At 39.7% G+C, this 18,525-nt stretch overlaps 1 protein-coding gene across 1 annotated transcript in view; it reads left to right on the forward strand.

Moving 5' to 3' along the window:
- LOC114445740 (roundabout homolog 1-like) overlaps positions 1-18,525 on the forward strand; it is a 77,237-nt gene that overhangs the window by 15,271 nt on the left and 43,441 nt on the right. The window contains exon 6 of the mRNA XM_028420917.1: positions 14,121-14,447. Within this exon, the coding sequence (XP_028276718.1) occupies positions 14,121-14,447 (327 nt within the window). The remainder of the gene's footprint in view (positions 1-14,120; positions 14,448-18,525) is intronic.

Genomic DNA, 18,525 nt, shown 5'->3' on the forward strand with positions numbered 1-18,525 from the left:
TTTCCTTTACCACTGAAAAATTGACATTTTTGTAACGCAGTAACTAATGCAGGGGAGAGTGCTGTTGACAGAAGTTCTTTTAATTGAGTTGATGGAGGTGGAAAGGTGTACAGTTGAGTGTGTTTACCATATCCCCATGATTGATTACAGACATTTATAGACATTATAGCTGGGACAGACGCCAGGTTTGTATGCCTGTCCTTGAAAGTGATCTTTGCAACAAATTACAATCATAATCATACTGATTATATCTTCATCTTTCTTGAGTTTAATGTATACATAATAAACACATGGTATGTTTACTTTGGTATAAAACACACCATGATTCATTCTTCAAAGATAAAGTTCTTAAAGCTGTGCTGTTAGGTGACTATATCATAACCTGGAGCTTCCCCCAGCTGAGAGTTAAGTCTTAGCATTATACATCCGCCTATGGTAATTGGATGATATGTAATAGGCTAAATGATGGCCATTAAAAAGCATATGCTTTTGTCAAAATGGCCTTTCCCTTTCATCCTGCAGATCTTAATTATGCATCCCCAGAGTGATGTCTTGTGCCTTGCCTCGCCATTCTACCTGCTTTTTTATGATGTGTAAAAGCTGTCTAATAAAGGGACAGAAAAATATAAGAATGGGCAATTCTGTTATTGTTTGTTATGATGCTTGTTTCACTACTGTGTGCTCAATAGGATCATGGTAATAACTATACTAGCTATGATGTAATTACTCAGGAAACCCTCTCATCCATGTGTTATCAGTTTAGAAGTAAGTGCAAGAGGGGCTTAGAGACCAGCTGAACACAGCCTAATTCCATAACTGGTGTGTGTCGCAGCCCCACAGGGAACAGTTTAACTGAGACATCTGGCTGGTCTGCTTGAGTTGGTTGTGCACAGTTCAGAGGTAACATGTACTTACTCGTGCTGTTTTGGCGACTGACACTTGAGGTTGCAAGTTTGATTGTTGTGACCCAAAATACCGCACTGCACTTGTTACAGAATGCTGGACTTTAAGTAATGATGGCTTGATTGGGTGAGGCCAGCCTGCTGTGACATTCCCTAGCTAGCAAGAGTCCCTGTAGTCTTTGTGATGGTGACAGTGATGAGCCAAGTCCCACTACTAATGAGGACTTTTTTGCTATGGATGATAAGGCTGATAGGATATCTTTGTACGCCAGAGAGAATTCCTTTGTTTGGTGGATGAAATTGTCAGATTCCTTCTGTTCTTCCTTTGAAATAGTGCAGTTAATAAGCTGCAGTGGACACTGGCTTGGTTGGAAAGCATCTCCAAAAATGATGCGTGGGACTCTCTTCATTCATAGTGTCGGAGAATTTTTTTTTTCTCTGGACAGAAACATGTGTTGGTTGCTAATTTGTGCATGCTTGTGTCATGACACTCCTTGAATTTTCATCTTTGAATGTCAATTTATATATTTCTCTGCCCATATCATCCTGTATTTTCATTAACTTCATGCAGCTTCTTGCTTGCATATGTGGATTTTCCATAGTAGTTGTTTTAAATCAAAATCAATATGATGATATTTGAGCTAACGCTAGCTACTCCATTGAATGCTCATAGTCAACTAACAAATATTGAGATAAAAATAAAAACAACATCTTTAGTGAGCCAAATGCTACCCCTACTCACAGTGGCATATAGAAGATGTTTTATACATAGCTTGTGATTGACAGACTATATTGGCTGTTGTGTCAGTAAGAAGTACAGTATTTGCCAAACAGAGACATTCCGCTGTGAAAAGTGCTGTCGACACTCATATTCTGGATCTGATTCAGGCTTGAAAGTTTATGTTTTCAATCAAGAATAAAATGATACTTAATAAGTTTGCTTTTGGAACATTCACAGCATTAGGATGCTCACAAACAAAGCAGATCTAGAGGAAAGACGAGTTTTAGCAGAGCCTGTGTTGACTACTTAAGGCAGAGGGTAAATGCATAATGTGCAGTATGAGATAAGTCAGGATTTTTTTTAACTGGAATCATGCAAAGCTACTCTAATGTAATCCTAGAGTGAAAAAGTGTCGAGCTGGAATGAGCGTAACATGGTTCCTTTAATTATGTTCATTGTCATTCAAAGCATACAGTCAGACTGTGTAAAAATTCAGGTCATGTCAAATGAACATTGTCTGACACAAGTGTTTACTCTCATAAGAACTTTGCCCACCAGGAATTGTTGAAGTAGAATAACTAAGACTGCACTGTATCTCAAACCTCTGTGGGTGTTGCTTCAATTGTTTGGTTCTGCCTGAATTTGCATAAATGCATGTGTAATGGTGTAAGCATAAGCTTGTTTTCAAAGTGCAGAAAGCTGTGATTTATGATTGCTTCCCTTGTTTACTTGTTGGTTTCCTGTGAGGTTGCTAAAACTGGGAGAGTAAAGCCTGTGGGCTTGGAGTTCACGGGTCTTCACACCTTCAGCACAGGCATGCACACACATACACAGTCTAAGACAAACACAGCTCCACCTTTTGAGGGGGATCGATTGCTGTCTGTCCACCAACGGTAGCAGGTTCCTTGCCTGAAGGTTCCTCCCACTTGCTACTTCCCTCAAGGTTTTAAAGTCAGTTCAGTAAAGACAATGCAATTCTTTGATGATCTACTTTAATAAAAAATGTTAAACGTAAACCAACAAGATGAACTGAAAAAGCAGTCAGATCACCAAGATTTCTTCTGATATTAGGTTGGTATATTTAATCATTTGTGCTTGTCAACTAAGGGTGCTCCACACAGTTCTTAAGACAAAACTGTCAAGAAAGCCCTAAACAGTGGAACAGGAGCTATACACATCTGGAATAACTTCTAAGCTCAGAGAATTCCCGTGGGTTGGTGGTTTTCTTTGGGTTGTTTGTACTCCTTTGGCCTTCGTTTCCTGCTCTGAGGTCAGTGTCCAGCTACGTCTGTGTGCTGAAGCACTTGGGATAATTACTTCTGTAAATAAATCTGCTCTTCCAATCCTGAGGTTTTATAAGTAATTGTGACATTCTGCACCTGAAGTGTGTGTGATTAATATGCAAATAGCGTTATTTCATCATCTGAAAATCAAGATTCTGTCCTTTTTTAAGATTCAAGAGTAATTCGTAGAATTAAATTTTTCAAAGGACAGCTCTAAAGGTCATAGTAATATGACCTTCAAGATGCTTCTTGAGGATACCTCTGTGAGTCATCTCCTCTCTAGTCAGGCGTCTAATAATCAATGCAATCAATATGCTTTTTGATGAATCTTTTGCAGTCTTTTCACGCTCAGACACTCACGGAAAATAAATGTACTCTCACTCATATCATCAATTAGGCTGGCAGTGACTAAGATTAGCTTAGAAACAAAACAAAGGAATGGCCCAGTGTTGTGACTTTAGAAGCACAAAAATTCTTATATTTCTCCCTTATTTGTTTCTCGTCTCTGTCATTACTGACAGGGTTCAAAGCCCTCTATGTGAAGACTGTGGCGTAAAGACGGTTTCCCAGTAGAGCATCCTGCCCCGAAGGACCCAAAACATGCATAAATTGCTTTAATTAGCACATCTATTATTAGTTAGCACTTACAATGCTACAGTTTGCTGTCAGATGGAACTCACAAACGAACCCATAATAATAAAAAGTTGCAGTCATATTATTGTTACTTCTGATTAAAGACTTCTAAATGCTTAATGTGGCAAAATAATTTTAACACTGGAAACTAAAGACATTAAGAACAATGTAGACAGTAGATATGGAGTCATTTTTATTGTCCAGACTTTCCATTGTGATCTTCAAAGTATTATACATTCAGTATACAAAGTATATACTTTGTGCTAATTTTAATAATAAGTTGAAATATTAAAATGAATACTGACAGCCTTCAGCAGCAAATGCAGTGCTTAACTTGGCTTGCCACATCCTTGTATGTCTTCAGTGCATGATGAAGAGAGCAGGTCGATCAGTAGGCCAGTGTGAGTGCACTGCCCTGAGGCCTGACCTTGTTATTGCAGGCAGAGGGCCGTACCTACCGTAACACTACCGTCTTAAGCTACAGGCTGAAGTTGGAATGTCGTCACTCAAAGAATCTTCAGCGTTTTGACATTCAAATCTTATTAGCTAGTGGGAGAGCTGGAAGATATGTGTCCTATGTAGTCATGTCTTAACCCATGATATGCCTAGACATTTAAGGTTTCCATGAAATGGCAGTTTGTTTCAGCAGATTTACCTGTGTGGACAGGGAGGAATGGAGGTCTCTGAAAAGCACAGCATCTCTGATTGGTCAGAGTCTTAAATCAGCTCTGCTGGTGCAGTGGTGCTGGTGAAGGGCAGCTGCACAAAAGGAGTATCCAGGAATCAGTGCAGAACGAGTCAGTAGCTTTTTTATTTGTTTCAAGAAAATACCACATTCTACATTATTACTGTGGTAGATACTGGGATACAAAGTGCAAGAGATAAAAATGTATAGTATTTATAATATATTATAAAACTATATTATTTCTGTGTTTTAATGATGAGTTCATCTACCTACAAGCATACACATACTATACATTTATCAAGATTATCATATCATGTCATCTATTCCTTTGTATAATGGCTATTGTTGCAATATCCTGAGCTACTCCTACTACTAGAATATATTTGATGTGTTTTATTACTTTTTATTACTTTTACTTAATGCTGCTTTTTATTCTGCCAGTTTATATGAAAGATGTATTTTCGTTCACCTTGTTCAAATCTAGAATAAAAAGTGTAAATAAGACTAAAATTATGTAGTAAAAAAGGAAGAAATAACCTTTAGAGTTTCACCTTCTTAGATTCCATTTCTTCTCTGGGCTGCAGCATAGCCGAAGGCCTTCTTCCATGTCCATGTTACTGGGACTTATAGTGTGACATGATGGCCAGAGGAATCTCATGACTTATGAAAAGGAATGCCTCAGGTAAAGACGATAGAAAGTGTGGACATGTATTGAATCAAGGTGTGGAGAAAAAGGGAGCACTGTGAAGCACTTTTAAAATACAGTAATTAACTCATGTTCAGAATTTGGAGGAACACAGAGATAAAAGGAAAATTGAGATAGTCCTTCATCTCACAGACAGTGTTCCCATTGGCTGTGGTTCTGCACTGCAGAAAGAGCTAAAGCAGACCAAGATTTACTACCAATCAGCAAAAGTACCTGCAGTGGTTTGCTCACTTCAAACAGCTGCTTTATTCTGAGATGGGAGGTTGGTATCAAAGGTGGATCATAGCCAGATTTTGAATTTTAATTGGAAGTTGTAGTATATTTTATTAAACACATAAAGATAATTTACTTTAGAAACACCTCCCAATTTTAATGAAACCATAAATATATGAATAAAAATCAGTCAACACAGCCAGTTTGCTGGGGTTTTACCCGTAACTTACATCACCAGCCAACCACAGAGCCTGTGCCAACGTGTGTGATCAACAGCAGAGCTGCAAATGGATTCAGATAAAAGGCTGTTCATACAGATAAATTCTCTACCACATGATGCGTTTTAATCATTGTCTAAAATTCTGTTTGAAAAGCTTGTCTAAGGAAAACAGCGGAAAAAAAAAAAGATTAAAGTCATATTCCTTCATAGCCAAAGCAACGTACGAAGAACACAGGATCATACTGTATGTGTGTGCAGGGGAAGTGACTGACACAGGCAGGTTTGCTGCAAAAAAAAAAAGAGGACAGGATATTATAGAGTTCCAGAAGCCAATTCACATCCTCACTGAACTCTGACTTCTTGGCTTCTCCTGCTGCAGTGCTTTAATGCCACTCGTATGTATTGCTGCTCCAAGCAGGTATATAAGAGGAGTGTCTGAAAATGTACTCCTCACTTCACACTACATTTATAAACACAGCTTTTGGCTCTATGTGTTATTTTAGTGATTTGTAGTCTAAGTTTGTTATGTTATGTGATTGTAAATCACAGACAGAAATTAAAACATATATTAGACAGGATAAAATCTACATTTTTCAGCAGTTGCAACTAGGTCTACTACTTAATGTAGACTGTGTTTTATAAAGGTAATAATATGTCACCATCCCCAGCAGCAGCAGCAGCAGACACGGCAGCTGTGTTTTGATAAGACTTGGTTCCTTGGCTTGAATGCTTCCAGTGTGACAGACACCCCTGCCAGTTTTCGGCTCAAGATGATCGAAACTGTTTTGAGAAACAACAAATTGCACTTGAATGTTATTACTTTATAAGCACTGCCAGGTCAGAGTGTTAATTTGTGAACAAAGGAGCAACATGAGAGAAGAACACACTTTCATAATTCAACTTCTGGTTTAAACATTCTGTTTTTGGAAAGTAGCACACACAAATCCAACAGGTGTCCGGCGGCTCAGATAGCAGAACATTAGTAGCACAGAGGGTGTGATATGTTTTGCATTCTGCATTTTTAATCTGAAAGAGGAAACAGTTCTTGTTGCCTGAACCAGCCATTTTCTAAATAATTTTTATTCGTAGTAATATGAGAGAAGATCAGTATCAGTTTTGTTGTATTTTGTTAAATCATTTTCAAATTAAACCATCAGTAGTCGCTGAAAAACTGAAAATCCTCCATCCTCACAGTATAGTGATCTAAACAACAGAATAAACCAAAGAAAGCTTCAACAACACAACACAGTGGTCTAATGATGTGGGTCTGCTGGCTCATGGAAAAGCAAACCAGGTCTTAGAAGGTTCACAAATTGAACTAAACTCAGATGTTTATGTTCCTGGGAGGAGGAAGATGGGGGTTTATTGCAGAGCTAATTATTCCTTCTGTAACATGCTGACAGTGCTGGAAAAATGAGTGAAAGCAGCACTGAACTCTAATCACCTCTTTCTGAACATGCATTCTTAATGTTTGCATGATCCTATGATTGCTTCAAGTGTCAGTTCAGTCAAGAGGCATCAGCGGCTGTGGCCACTTATTCATCCTCTTCATTACTCAGAGGGGAATCGACAGTTTTAAGGTTTGGTTTAGATGCAAAAGCAAGCTTGCTCGTGTGTTTCACTGTACGTGTATCTGCTGTTATTGCGCTGTTTTTTCAGTGCATGTATGCGCCTGTGTCTGCATGCACACATGCGTGAAATGGGACTTTGCTAACCAGAATGAGTCCTGTTAGAGGGCTCCAGTTTTGGTGCTCAGGGCGAAGTCTCCCTCCCTTCACAGTGTGACAGTCTGTTCACATCTGGGCTACCACTACCAGAGGCGCAATTAACACCAAAAATAAATGTAGGTCATGCAGACATGCACTTGTGACATGCAATGACACAGCAGGAAGCTAATGTAATATTAAGGCGTTGATTCAGATAGCAGAAAATGTTTTAACTAGCATTTTTAAAACTTACAAGCCTCAGAGGAGAGGAAGGAAACGAGATAACCTACACTGCTGAACATACACATTGCACTCAATTTAACCCATTATACTCAGACTGTAGAAATGTAGCTTTAACCAAATAAACAGTTAGGATTAACTGTGTCAATTTACATGAGATATATGTGTTTTCTTTATAAATAGCAAGCTATAACTTCATGGCAATTCAGTGTCTGCACCATTCATGGGAAGTTTGACTCTGAAGCGCTGCCTGAGTGATAATCAATGGCCTCTACAGCCACTTTACTTTCCACTGAACATTTAATGGAGTGAGAATAAGCCTCTCAGATGAGCTGCGTGCTTTCCCAGGCAGCCGTGCTTCAGAGGTGTCTCATTGCAAATGTAGGAGGTGCGCTTCTCATTACAATCCAGCTTATCTGTTTACTACGAAGCAATATGCTGACACTATTTGACACAATCAACACTATGATGATTCAGATCAAAACAAAGTGATGCAACAAAATATAATGAGATTCTCAAAATGCAGGAATATGCCATTAGATGACAGATGCAATATGTTTGGCCCTCTGTCACACACGGCCTGATGGATTTATTCTCCAGTTAAAGTGTCCCGGTGACCTACTTGGCTCAGATGTTTATCGTGTACCAGCAATGTTCTGGTTTGAGTATGCCCTGTAGACTTTAGTGCTTGTTACCTTCCCACTGAGCATTTAACAGATGGTAATCCAAATGGTTTTTCCCCTATAATATTATATTATGGCCCTGTAAAAAAAAAGAAAATGTATCAAAAATGTTCCTCAAAATATTTAAAGGAAACTATTAATATTGTATTCTGTTCACTCATTTCTTTTTAATGGACACTTTATACCCATAATGTGTATTATTTACTTACCGTGTATTTAATTAAAACAACAATCCACTAAAAACATCAATAGTGAAAACAGTTATTAGTCTACAGCTAATAAAATCAATTTCTAAGCCTGTGGTAAGCTTGTAAGCTTGTTTCTCATGCTGACTATTTCACTTAGCTCATATCTCGCCCAGAACATCTGGGTGCTGCAGTTGGGAGGTCTTATCATGTCCGTGACCTTGACTTTCCTCCCCAAAGACTGCTTCACTCTGCATTGTGTTGGAGTGAAATGATAGCAATAGAAAGATGCCCCAATTCAAGATATTGCAGCCAAAGTTTTTTGTATCCACTTCCCTGTGATTAAAACCACATGTACAAATGCAATTTTAAAGTCAAATTTGCAAGTGCAAAGGAAAAGGGAGAGAGTGTTTGGTTGCAGACACCTTGTCCTGGCCACACACAGGCAAAGAAACACATTCTTTCCTCCACATTCTTGACTGAATGACAGTGTTCAACTGTTCCACTTAATTGTAGTTTATACAGGCTGAGAAAGAATGTCTGGCATTTAGAGGTTCCCTGTGTTTTATTTTACAAATGAACGAGTTTGTCTTGGGAATATGTGTCTCCGAGGGATGAGCAAATGGTCGACATTTTGGGCAATATTTGCTTTCTTCCAGAGTGTTTGCTGGGAAAATCAATGCCACTCTCACATCTTTATATTAATATGGAGCTAAGCCAGGAGCTTCATGGTTAGCTTACTTTTGCATAAAGATTGGAAACAGAAAAAATCTGAACCGTAAAATTGAGTTGTGGTGTTATAGGGGATTGTGTGCTGAACTGTTTCTTGGCAGCTCAGCAAAGCTAACCACCTCCTGGCTGTAGGTTCACAGACAGAAAATGAATATACTCAAGGCTTTCCCAGTAAAGTTTTTTCTTGAATATAGAGGTATTAAAAGTGTCTCTTTATGACGCACTTGTATGTGTTTGCATGACCTCATGAAGCTTCTATACCACAAAACAATACCAAATCTGTCCTCCACCTCGATAAAAGCCTTAGTGCAGCATCTCCTTTTTAATTTGAGTTTGGTTTTTCATTTAAGGGGAGATTAATATTCACAGTTCGTTCGTTCATAGAAGTCTGCATGGTCAGACCTCTTTAACAGAACTAAAGAATGGTCTGGCGGATAAAGAGGAAGAATACTCTGGCTTCTTTGTATTTCTTTAAACACAATCACAAGCCCAAGATGCAGTGATGTTGCAATTACTTCTGTCTTCTCTGACAATGTTGGATCCACGGGTCACACTAACCAGATGTGCTTAAAATATTGGAGTTGGTGCAGCGATGCGCAGCAAGACAAAAAACAACACTTGCATATAATGTCATCCACTTGTCACACTAATACTTCACTGCTGTAAGTTAAGTGTCACAGAGTCCGACAGCTGTCTAGTCTGTGTCTGTGAAGTGTATTTTAGGATGGAAATGCTGACAGCACTCATTTGCTATTCACACCGAAGATCCAGTCTCTCACTATAAATGCATATTTAAGTCACTATTTTCATGAAACTGAGACTTAAACGTTATGTCAGGTCAAAAGTGGATCAGTGCCTACATCCATCTAACACTTGCTGGATAAAAATATTTCAACCTAACAAAGAAATAGTTTAGATGGGTATTTTTTTCAGTGATTAATGCCGTGTTGTGGCTGCCTCCCAAATCTGCTTTTAGCCTCACTTGTTTCTTTGTCTTGTCTTTATGTCTGCCAATTGTCTGTTCAAATGCGTGGCGTCATTTAACTTACAAGGCCAGTGTAATGAACTTAGAAGCTTCAGGAAAGCTTTGTCTCGCCATTAAAAGTACAGACTTTGATCCGTGTTCTTGCCCATGGGTCACAAAAAAGAAAACTAAATGACTTTTACAGACTGAAACAAAGGGAATTCCTTAACAAGACATAGCTGTTCTATTTATTGCTCACTCCTAAGCCTCCCTGAAAAATCTGCCTGCCTTTATTAGCTGCTCTCGACTCCTGTTCCTCCAAAATGACATTGGCACTCGAGTACAGGTAATCCCTTCACTACTTCAGGTAGAGATTTAGCACCAGTGTGGTGGTAGTCATGGAGTCACGAATCACAGATTGAATTAAAGTCACCCAGTGCTTTTGTAGCACTTGCTTGTTTGGGCAAACCACAACAAGACAATTATGCACATTCTTTAAGAAGTGTTTTTTGAGATTTTAATGTGAGTCTAGGTTCAAAAACTGTAACCTAAGTCTCCAGGCTTCAGAAGACGTTTGTCAGTGTGTGTGCGTTGTGATATTTGATCTGTTCTCCGAATAATTTTTTGGTTTGGATCCAGGCGGTCATAGAAGCCCCCTTTCATGCCCTGTAAATACATACAGTATTGTACTGTAAATGACACTGGGGTGGGCTGATCCAGGACCACCAACACTGCAGTAAATTATGCTCACATTGCATTATTACAATTTCTGTGCCCACGATTTGTTATTTTAAAGCCACCCCCCCCTTTATCACTGCTTATTTTCCTCTTCCTTTCCTCCTGTAATGTATCCCCTAAATTTGAATGACATGCAAAATATCTAGCTTTTCTATTCCAACATATTGTAGCTAGTTGTTTTTTCTGCACATTTTATTTAATTCTCCAGAGAGAGAGAGAGAGAGAGATGCATGTTTATAAATCAAATAGACTCTCTACACCTCTTTTCTCAGCAATCTGAGACAAAACACAGACATCTTTAACAAGACAACAGACCTGCCTCGGGGGTGACTGACTGGAGAAAGTCAACATATTTGTAGGTGCACAGGTGCTACAAATGACCTTTGGTGTGTATGTATGTACACCATTGTGCACCTGCGTGCATGTTTTTGCATACTGATTTGGTGCTGGCTGCTGGCCCTTTGCAGATAAAGCCCAGTCTTTTGGGGGGCCACTTGTGGCGGGCTGATATTGCCTTTCAGTAATGCCAGGGAGCTTAGGGAATTGCCTGGACCCTTAGGCATCAGCCCAACACAATTAAGAACAAGCATGTGTGCTGTAAACAGGGACTGAAGGCCACAGTGGCAGCCTTGTTTATATTGTTCTGGTACCTGTTTAATCGTCTAGACAGTGTGTAAAATTGCACTTGAATTAAATATTTACTGTGTTTTTTCCACAGCTATATGGGTGGTATTGCCTCTCTCGCTTTGGTTTGAATAGCTGTCTTTTTTTTCTTCGAGATTGCGTTCCATCTTTTTTTCTAAATGATTCGCTACCCTTTCAGCTTGAAATGTGACAAAGTAATTCCTTGTTCATTCATGCAACAATTTTTGCTGTTTTAATTCTGCAGACATAGTAATTGGTCTTTGGCATACAGGAAGTGAGATGTACCTTGTGTTGTTGAAAATTTACTTTAGTCGATTAAAGCCCTGAAAAATGTCTAAAAATCAGTTAATCCATCACCAGTGACTCTTTTCCCATTGCCAATAGATGTTACAGTTACAATGCAGCCTAGAGGTCAGTGACAATGATACATACTCGTTTTTGTCTTACTCCTAAAACTTAAAATGAAGCTATCGATGGTGATGTATCAGTGAGGCAGCCAGAATTAGTGCATAAACCCTGGTGTCACATCACTACTCGGTGAGGCTGGAGCTGATAAGGAAATGATGCCAACAACGCCCTCTCCCAGTGCAGACAAAAGCCTGATGGCTTTGTCCATTGTGAAAGGAGCTATAGAAATGCAGAGGGTTGCACAAGTTGCACCAGAAAGGGGGTCAAAATGAATGAGCACACCTGCAGTGATGTGATATCCAGCCTTGGTAACATATACATAATGACTATTTATCAAATTTATGATGAACCCAAAGCATTTTTTTAGGAAATAAAGGAGCCAAAAATGAATGTGACTTTGGCTTTATTGTCATTATAACAAGAGCATTATATTTGTGACATGCTTACAAATAAACAGACAGTGTTGTGGCAGTGTATTGAATAACCCTATTGTTCTGAGTTGGAAGCAAAAATCTTAAAAATACTCTAAATCTGCCCTAATGAATCTGAAATAGTCTGAAAAAATATTGCCTGACAGTGATTCAAATCTGCTCAGCTACCAATCAGGTACATTGTTACAGACCTCTAGGCTACTCTTGCACCATGCCAACAGAAAATAAGGCTTCTGCTGGTGTCCTTGTTAAATAAGAAAATTGCTGCAGGGTTCCTGAATGTTTCTGAACAGCAATCTTTACCTGGGTAATTACTTGCTTTTGTCAAATTTCGCTTTCATTAGCATGTAGCCTTTTAGCTAGATCAACCACTTGAAGTGTTGAGGAGTGAAAGGGAGACAAAGGCCGTAAATGGCAAAACGAAATGAAAATTTTAAGATTCAGGCAGTGGTGGGGCTTATCTCAGCAGTCCACATCCATTTAATCACACTACTACCCATGTAATATAAGGCTTTTGGAGCCAAAACATGCAAATGTGAGCATATCTTTCAGTTTTTAATGATAAGCTTGCATTTGTCTATTGTTCCCGACTTAGTGCGAGTTAGGGGGTTGTAGTCTTTCTCTAATTTCACAGCCTCCTCTGTAAGCTTTTGGAAAAAAAAATCAGATTTGTACAAACACACAACCCAGTGGATCAAATTCTCACCCATTTCACAATGTGTGAGGTGTTATCTATCTGGGTAAACACTTGTCTAGTGTGGGATTTATTGGTTGCAGCAGGAGTGTAGGAGCTCATCACTCTCTAGCACGGTGGTGATTATCTGCTTTACAGAGCCATTGGCACATTAAAGCAAGCCTTGCTGGAAGCTGTGTAAGCTACTGTTTGCCACAGTTTGAAAGAAGAGAAAGGTGTTCCCACAGCTGTAAAACAGGTAAATAGTGGCTGTGTGGCTGTCATTAATGTCCAGTCCCCTCTGTTGTGCAGTTGTGACTTGCTTCTGTAAAATGATGACACTTGTAGCTGTTTTAGAGGTGGGTTAGTGTGCATGCTTGGCTGTGTTGGAGGTTTGGAAAGAGATGAATGGAATTTAGGATGTACAGAGGCATTGCAGTTGGGTACCTGGATCTCATTAGGAAGGTTTGCTTTGTCCTCTTTCTCACTGGGACTCATTCTTACACAGCTTCTTTAAGAGGACCAGCATGATTGACACCTCAACAGTGTGTCAGGGATTAGAGGTGATTTTGTGGCCGTTAGTGTCAGGTGTGTTTGGAGGTATTATTTTTTTCTATGGCTCTTTTTATGGCTGTGATGAAATTGGCTTCACATAGTGAAAATATGTACGCACACAATGAAACGCACACACTAAGGCGTTAGGAGAGGAGGGATGCTCAGGGGAGTATGGGCATGCACGACAGGCAGGTGTGCAAATGCTACAGTGGCACCAGGCTTCTAAATGTATCGTTATGATAAGAAAATACACTTAAACACTTATTTATTTAAGTGTATTGTGACATCACTAATTCCGCTGAGGCATATTCTGCTTTCTATTAGCTCTTATATTCTAATTTTCAATACATTAAAAAGCAGTCTATGTTCAAATAAGTAAAACAAACATTTACAATATTGCGTTGGCACAGATAATACTATAATCCTATCATAATACACAGTTAGCTTTTGCAAATAAATTTGTGAAACCAAGACACTGTTTTTTTTAAAAGATATTACTTCTTGAGGATTTTTACGTGTCAGCATTATTTTTAATTCACAGTGCCTCGTGGGGTTCCAGCTGCTGTAACAAAGACAAAATATTCCATGAGGGACTTGTGTTTGTGTGGTAATTATATTGTCAAACTGGATTATTGTTAATACAAGACACTTAATAATGTGCCATGTCTAATTCCTTTAGAGCTGCTGCTGTTTTGATTAATGCTGCTCTTTATTGTGTGGAAGGATTATTTGATGCATTTCAATATTCCTGATTCCACTGACTGAGTGTGTACTTAACTTTTGCACTTCTCATCTAGGGTCTCGCCTTCGCCAGGAAGACTTCCCTCCTCGCATTGTGGAGCATCCCTCTGACCTCATCGTGTCCAAAGGGGAACCAGCTACTCTCAACTGCAAGGCAGAGGGCCGTCCAACCCCCACGGTGGAATGGTACAAAGACGGGGAACGCGTCGAAACCGACCGAGACAACCCCCTCTCCCACCGCATGCTGTTGCCCAACGGGTCCCTTTTCTTTCTGCGCATCTTCCATGGACGACGGAGCAAACCGGACGATGGCAGCTACGTATGTGTGGCCCGAAACTATCTGGGCCAGGCAATCAGTCACAATGCATCTCTGGAAGTAGCCAGTAAGTTACGCTAATGTGTGCTTGCGTGTTCTTGCTCCACTCTGACTCCCGCTCCAATACCCAGATGTAAAACCCTACATGACAAGATATTAATCACATTCTGCAAACACACCTGTTTTTCCCAAGTTTCTCCTGTATTTCAAGGCCATCTCTTCGTGCCTTTCAATGCTCTTGTTTCTCTTGGCACACTCTGCCATTTACATGCCTCCTAAACCCTATGTAAATGCAGCTGCAGATCACTTAATACACAAGTTTTATGCATTTTACCTATCTTTTGGAAATTATGTAGAGCTGACACTGAGGGAAACATTTCGACACCCTTCTACTTTTTAACCTCATTTGTTTTGTTTTAGTTTGTTACTGTTGCTCCAAAATGTGTCACTTTTATGGTTGAGAGACAGGTGCAGATTCACTGCCATGCATGCAGCAGCTGTGTGTCTGCTTTACTCCCCAGGTCTAAACAAGAGCTGAGTGTGTTCCTAACAGGTGACAGTCTCAACTCGCTGAATCGCAGCCTTACAAGTGTCAAGTGTGGGGAGTTACCCGTTCAGCAGCCTTTCAGTGTGTCTCAGCCAGGAATCCATCAGGTTGAATAACCAGTGTGTGTGTCTGTGTATGTATGTTAGAGGTGGAATGAAATTTGTAGAGGGCAAAGAGCAAAAGGTCAGGGCTTACAACCATCAGAATAGGATGTGGGCAGATGGTCTGTGAGTCCTTATAGAGCACAGGTTTTAGGAATCCAAAAATGCCAAGGTCAGTCTGGATAACAACAGGAGTAAAGAATGCACTGAAAGAAAGAAGTGTTGGCGACAAGGGTTAACAACCACAGCATGCCCTCACACACTGCGCAGTTCCCCATCCATTCCTGTCAGATCCCCTGCTCTGCTCAGCTGCGTCAGCTGCGTCAGCTTGCAGCGCAGTCTCCATCTCCTGGGCAGACATCAAGGTTTTAGAATAATAACACCCCCTCCAGTATCCGTTTCACCTTTTGAATTATAATGAAAGAGATGGTCAAATGGTATCATGGTAATGCTAGATCAGCGCTCCCACCCTCAGAAGCGAAGCCCTCAAGGGGGAGAGTTTATTACTCGTAGTTCACTAAATTTACTGCCAGGTTTTAAGGTCGAGAAGGAACACAGAGAGGACTTGTTGAAGCTGCCTGGATGAGTTATGTCTCCCTGCTCTATCCTTCAGAGGTCACACAGATCCACGGGTCACCCTGGGGCTAGGTGGTAAAACAGAATCCCCTTTGGCAAATGCTGCTGAGTTAAGGAGTTTAGGAGAGAAGCCAGGGGGTGTTAAAAGGAGGGCTCACCTTACTCTGTTGATAGGTGTCATAAAATTCCTTTATTCTTGTTAATGTGATATTTTTGTGTAGTGTTGTTATCCAAAAACCTTTGCATGTTCTGGCTAGTTTACGCTGACATATAATCTATGCACATATTATGATCCATTTACCATATGCTGCAATATATGCTGCAATATGTACATTATTAAAATTTTACATTACATACATGCATCATAAAATACTGTCATAAACCCATATACAGCATATATCATGAAGCCAATGATAGTATATTTTTTAAGGCTAATACTGACATTATTACATATATTACAGATATTTTTGTTCATGCACATCAAATCTCAACAGCTGCAGTTGCGGCAGTGTATAGTGGCATTAGTTTATTGGATGATTATTTAGTGCTTTGCATTACTCTCTTAAAACCTAACCTTAAAAAGTTAGTTAATTTACACAATTGCTAGTCATTAATATTGCATCACTTTACATAATATGATAGGTTAATGGACTCCCTCTCTCCCAGGCAAGAGTGACTGCTGCACATTGATGACAATCCCACAGAGAATTAGTCATTTGATCTTGTATGGACAAAGTAAATGTGAAAGCTTCATTGGAAAATTAATTACCTATAAAAGCCTGAACTCAGTTCCAAATGAATTTATGGTATTCTTTTTCCGCCACTGCTGTTCTTTAAGTGAAATCAGGGAGAGATGATGAAAAGGGGGGAGACGGCTGACAAAAGGCAGCATTGGACAATGACAGATGAAAAGTGATGGAAGCAGGAAAAGAGTGACAGAGACAGACGAGAGAAGTAGTGTCTGTCCTTCAAGGCACAGAAGTGAAACTTGTTTGCAGAAAATTGAGGTGACGTTGTAGAGACAGTGACAGATGTAGTATGTGCTGGTGCCTGAAGCGTGACCACAGGGTTGCAATACTGTGTAAGCATACACGACATGCATATAGACATGTGCGCGTGCACACACTCACACACATGCAGGGTAGTGGAGCCCTCTGAAAGTCAAAAAGATGAAATGAGAAAAAAGGGAGGAAAAAAAAGATATAACTTAGTTCCTTTCCAATAAATGTCACAGAAGACACTCAGCATATTTTTTCTGCCTGCAGGGACCCTACAGGACCCTGGGAAATGAACATATGTCCTATTGACCTCAGCCACTTGATTCAATCATGAAGCGCTTTATTGAGGTGAAGGCAAAGTCACAGCCTGTGTACTCTAAAGGTTATTGGATAGTAGAACTGTTTTTAGGTTCAGTAAGAAAGAGGAATAAATGTTATTCCTAAACTAATTGGACATTGCCATTTGCTTGAGGAAAGTAAGCCTCATGGAAGGGCTGAAGGTTAAGCCACAACACTGCAGTGATGAAGTAATGAGCCACGAGGAAAGGCAGCTCTGCAGACACACTACTCCTCATGATTTGAAGAGCAAGGCACAAATGTCCCTTCTGATTCCTCTGTTTGTATATTCAGTTAAATGTAAACTCATGCATTATTCATTCTATTAACACATGTCCTCCTATGAATCCAGATTTTTATAGCAACATGTATCCCCGCTCCCCAGCAGATGTTGCAAACCTGTTATTTTTACATCATGAATCATAATGGAAGCCCGCTGCTTGTAATAAGTTAGTTTACAGGAAGATGATGAAGAGTTGTCTCAAATACATTCAGTGACATTGTCATATTTTTGTATTGCACACACTTCAGATCAGCTCATCTTGTATCAGGTGTCTTAACTCTGTTTAGACTCTTAGATTCTTTTGCCTCTTCTTTTTTCGCAGGTTTATTTAGACATAATTGTAAAAAAATGTAGGCAAAATAATATGTTAGAGCAACATAAAGGGCAGTAAAACTAAAGCTAACATGGTCACTATTTTAACATCTGTGAAACACCGGAAAAGACAACAGAAATGCAAAGTTATCTACTCACAACAGGAAAAGAGCTATTTATTTTTTTTATATAAATGATATATATGAATGTTTTGTAGCTAAACATGTGAGGTTTCACTTAAAAATTGATCTAGAATAACATGTACTGGAGAAATCCACAGATGAATATTAGACTTACCGTAAATACATTTTACCATACTGTCGTATTATATAGTGTAAGTCTCAGAAGCCTGGCTCTCCATGAAGAGCCAGTGAAAGCTTTGTGGTGGCTCGTGGTAATTATATGACTGCATTAACATGACAGACATGTCCACTTTAACACCACACTCTCTGAAGTGGATCATGGGGATATGCGTAGCTTAGACAACCTATGAGATTGACAGCTTGAGGTGGGACCCCCGGTCTGCCTGCCTGTCCATTTCTACTTGATTGTAATCGTATGCTGAAAGTGAGCAGGTTAAGGAGATATACGAAGCGGCGAAGGCTGAGGCAGATCCTCAGAGGTCAGGTTCCCCCTCTGCCTTGCTCCTATCCATTAACTAATGGCTTCACACTTTAAATGGCTGTCACCATCGCTGACAACATCCCATCTGCAGTCACTCAGGATAAACGCAGTCAAAGATCCTAAGTGGTACAGTAGTGGAGTGGCATATCTCAGAAAGTTGTCATTTTTCTCCATATGAATGAGGAGGGATATTGTTTGATTGACAAACGCTGACACACTGCACATGCTCTTCATTCACAGCCACAAAGTCGGGTATTGGTATTTATTTCCAATTGTCCATGACAGTCCTTGAAAGCTGTGCTAGCCTCTTGTTCTTCATCCTATTTTCCACTTCCATGTTCTCTCTATGGTTAGATCAGTCAGTGAAT

Source organism: Parambassis ranga, chromosome 14 (genome assembly GCF_900634625.1).
Source record: "Parambassis ranga chromosome 14, fParRan2.1, whole genome shotgun sequence".
NCBI classification, from domain to species: Eukaryota; Metazoa; Chordata; class Actinopteri; family Ambassidae; genus Parambassis; species Parambassis ranga.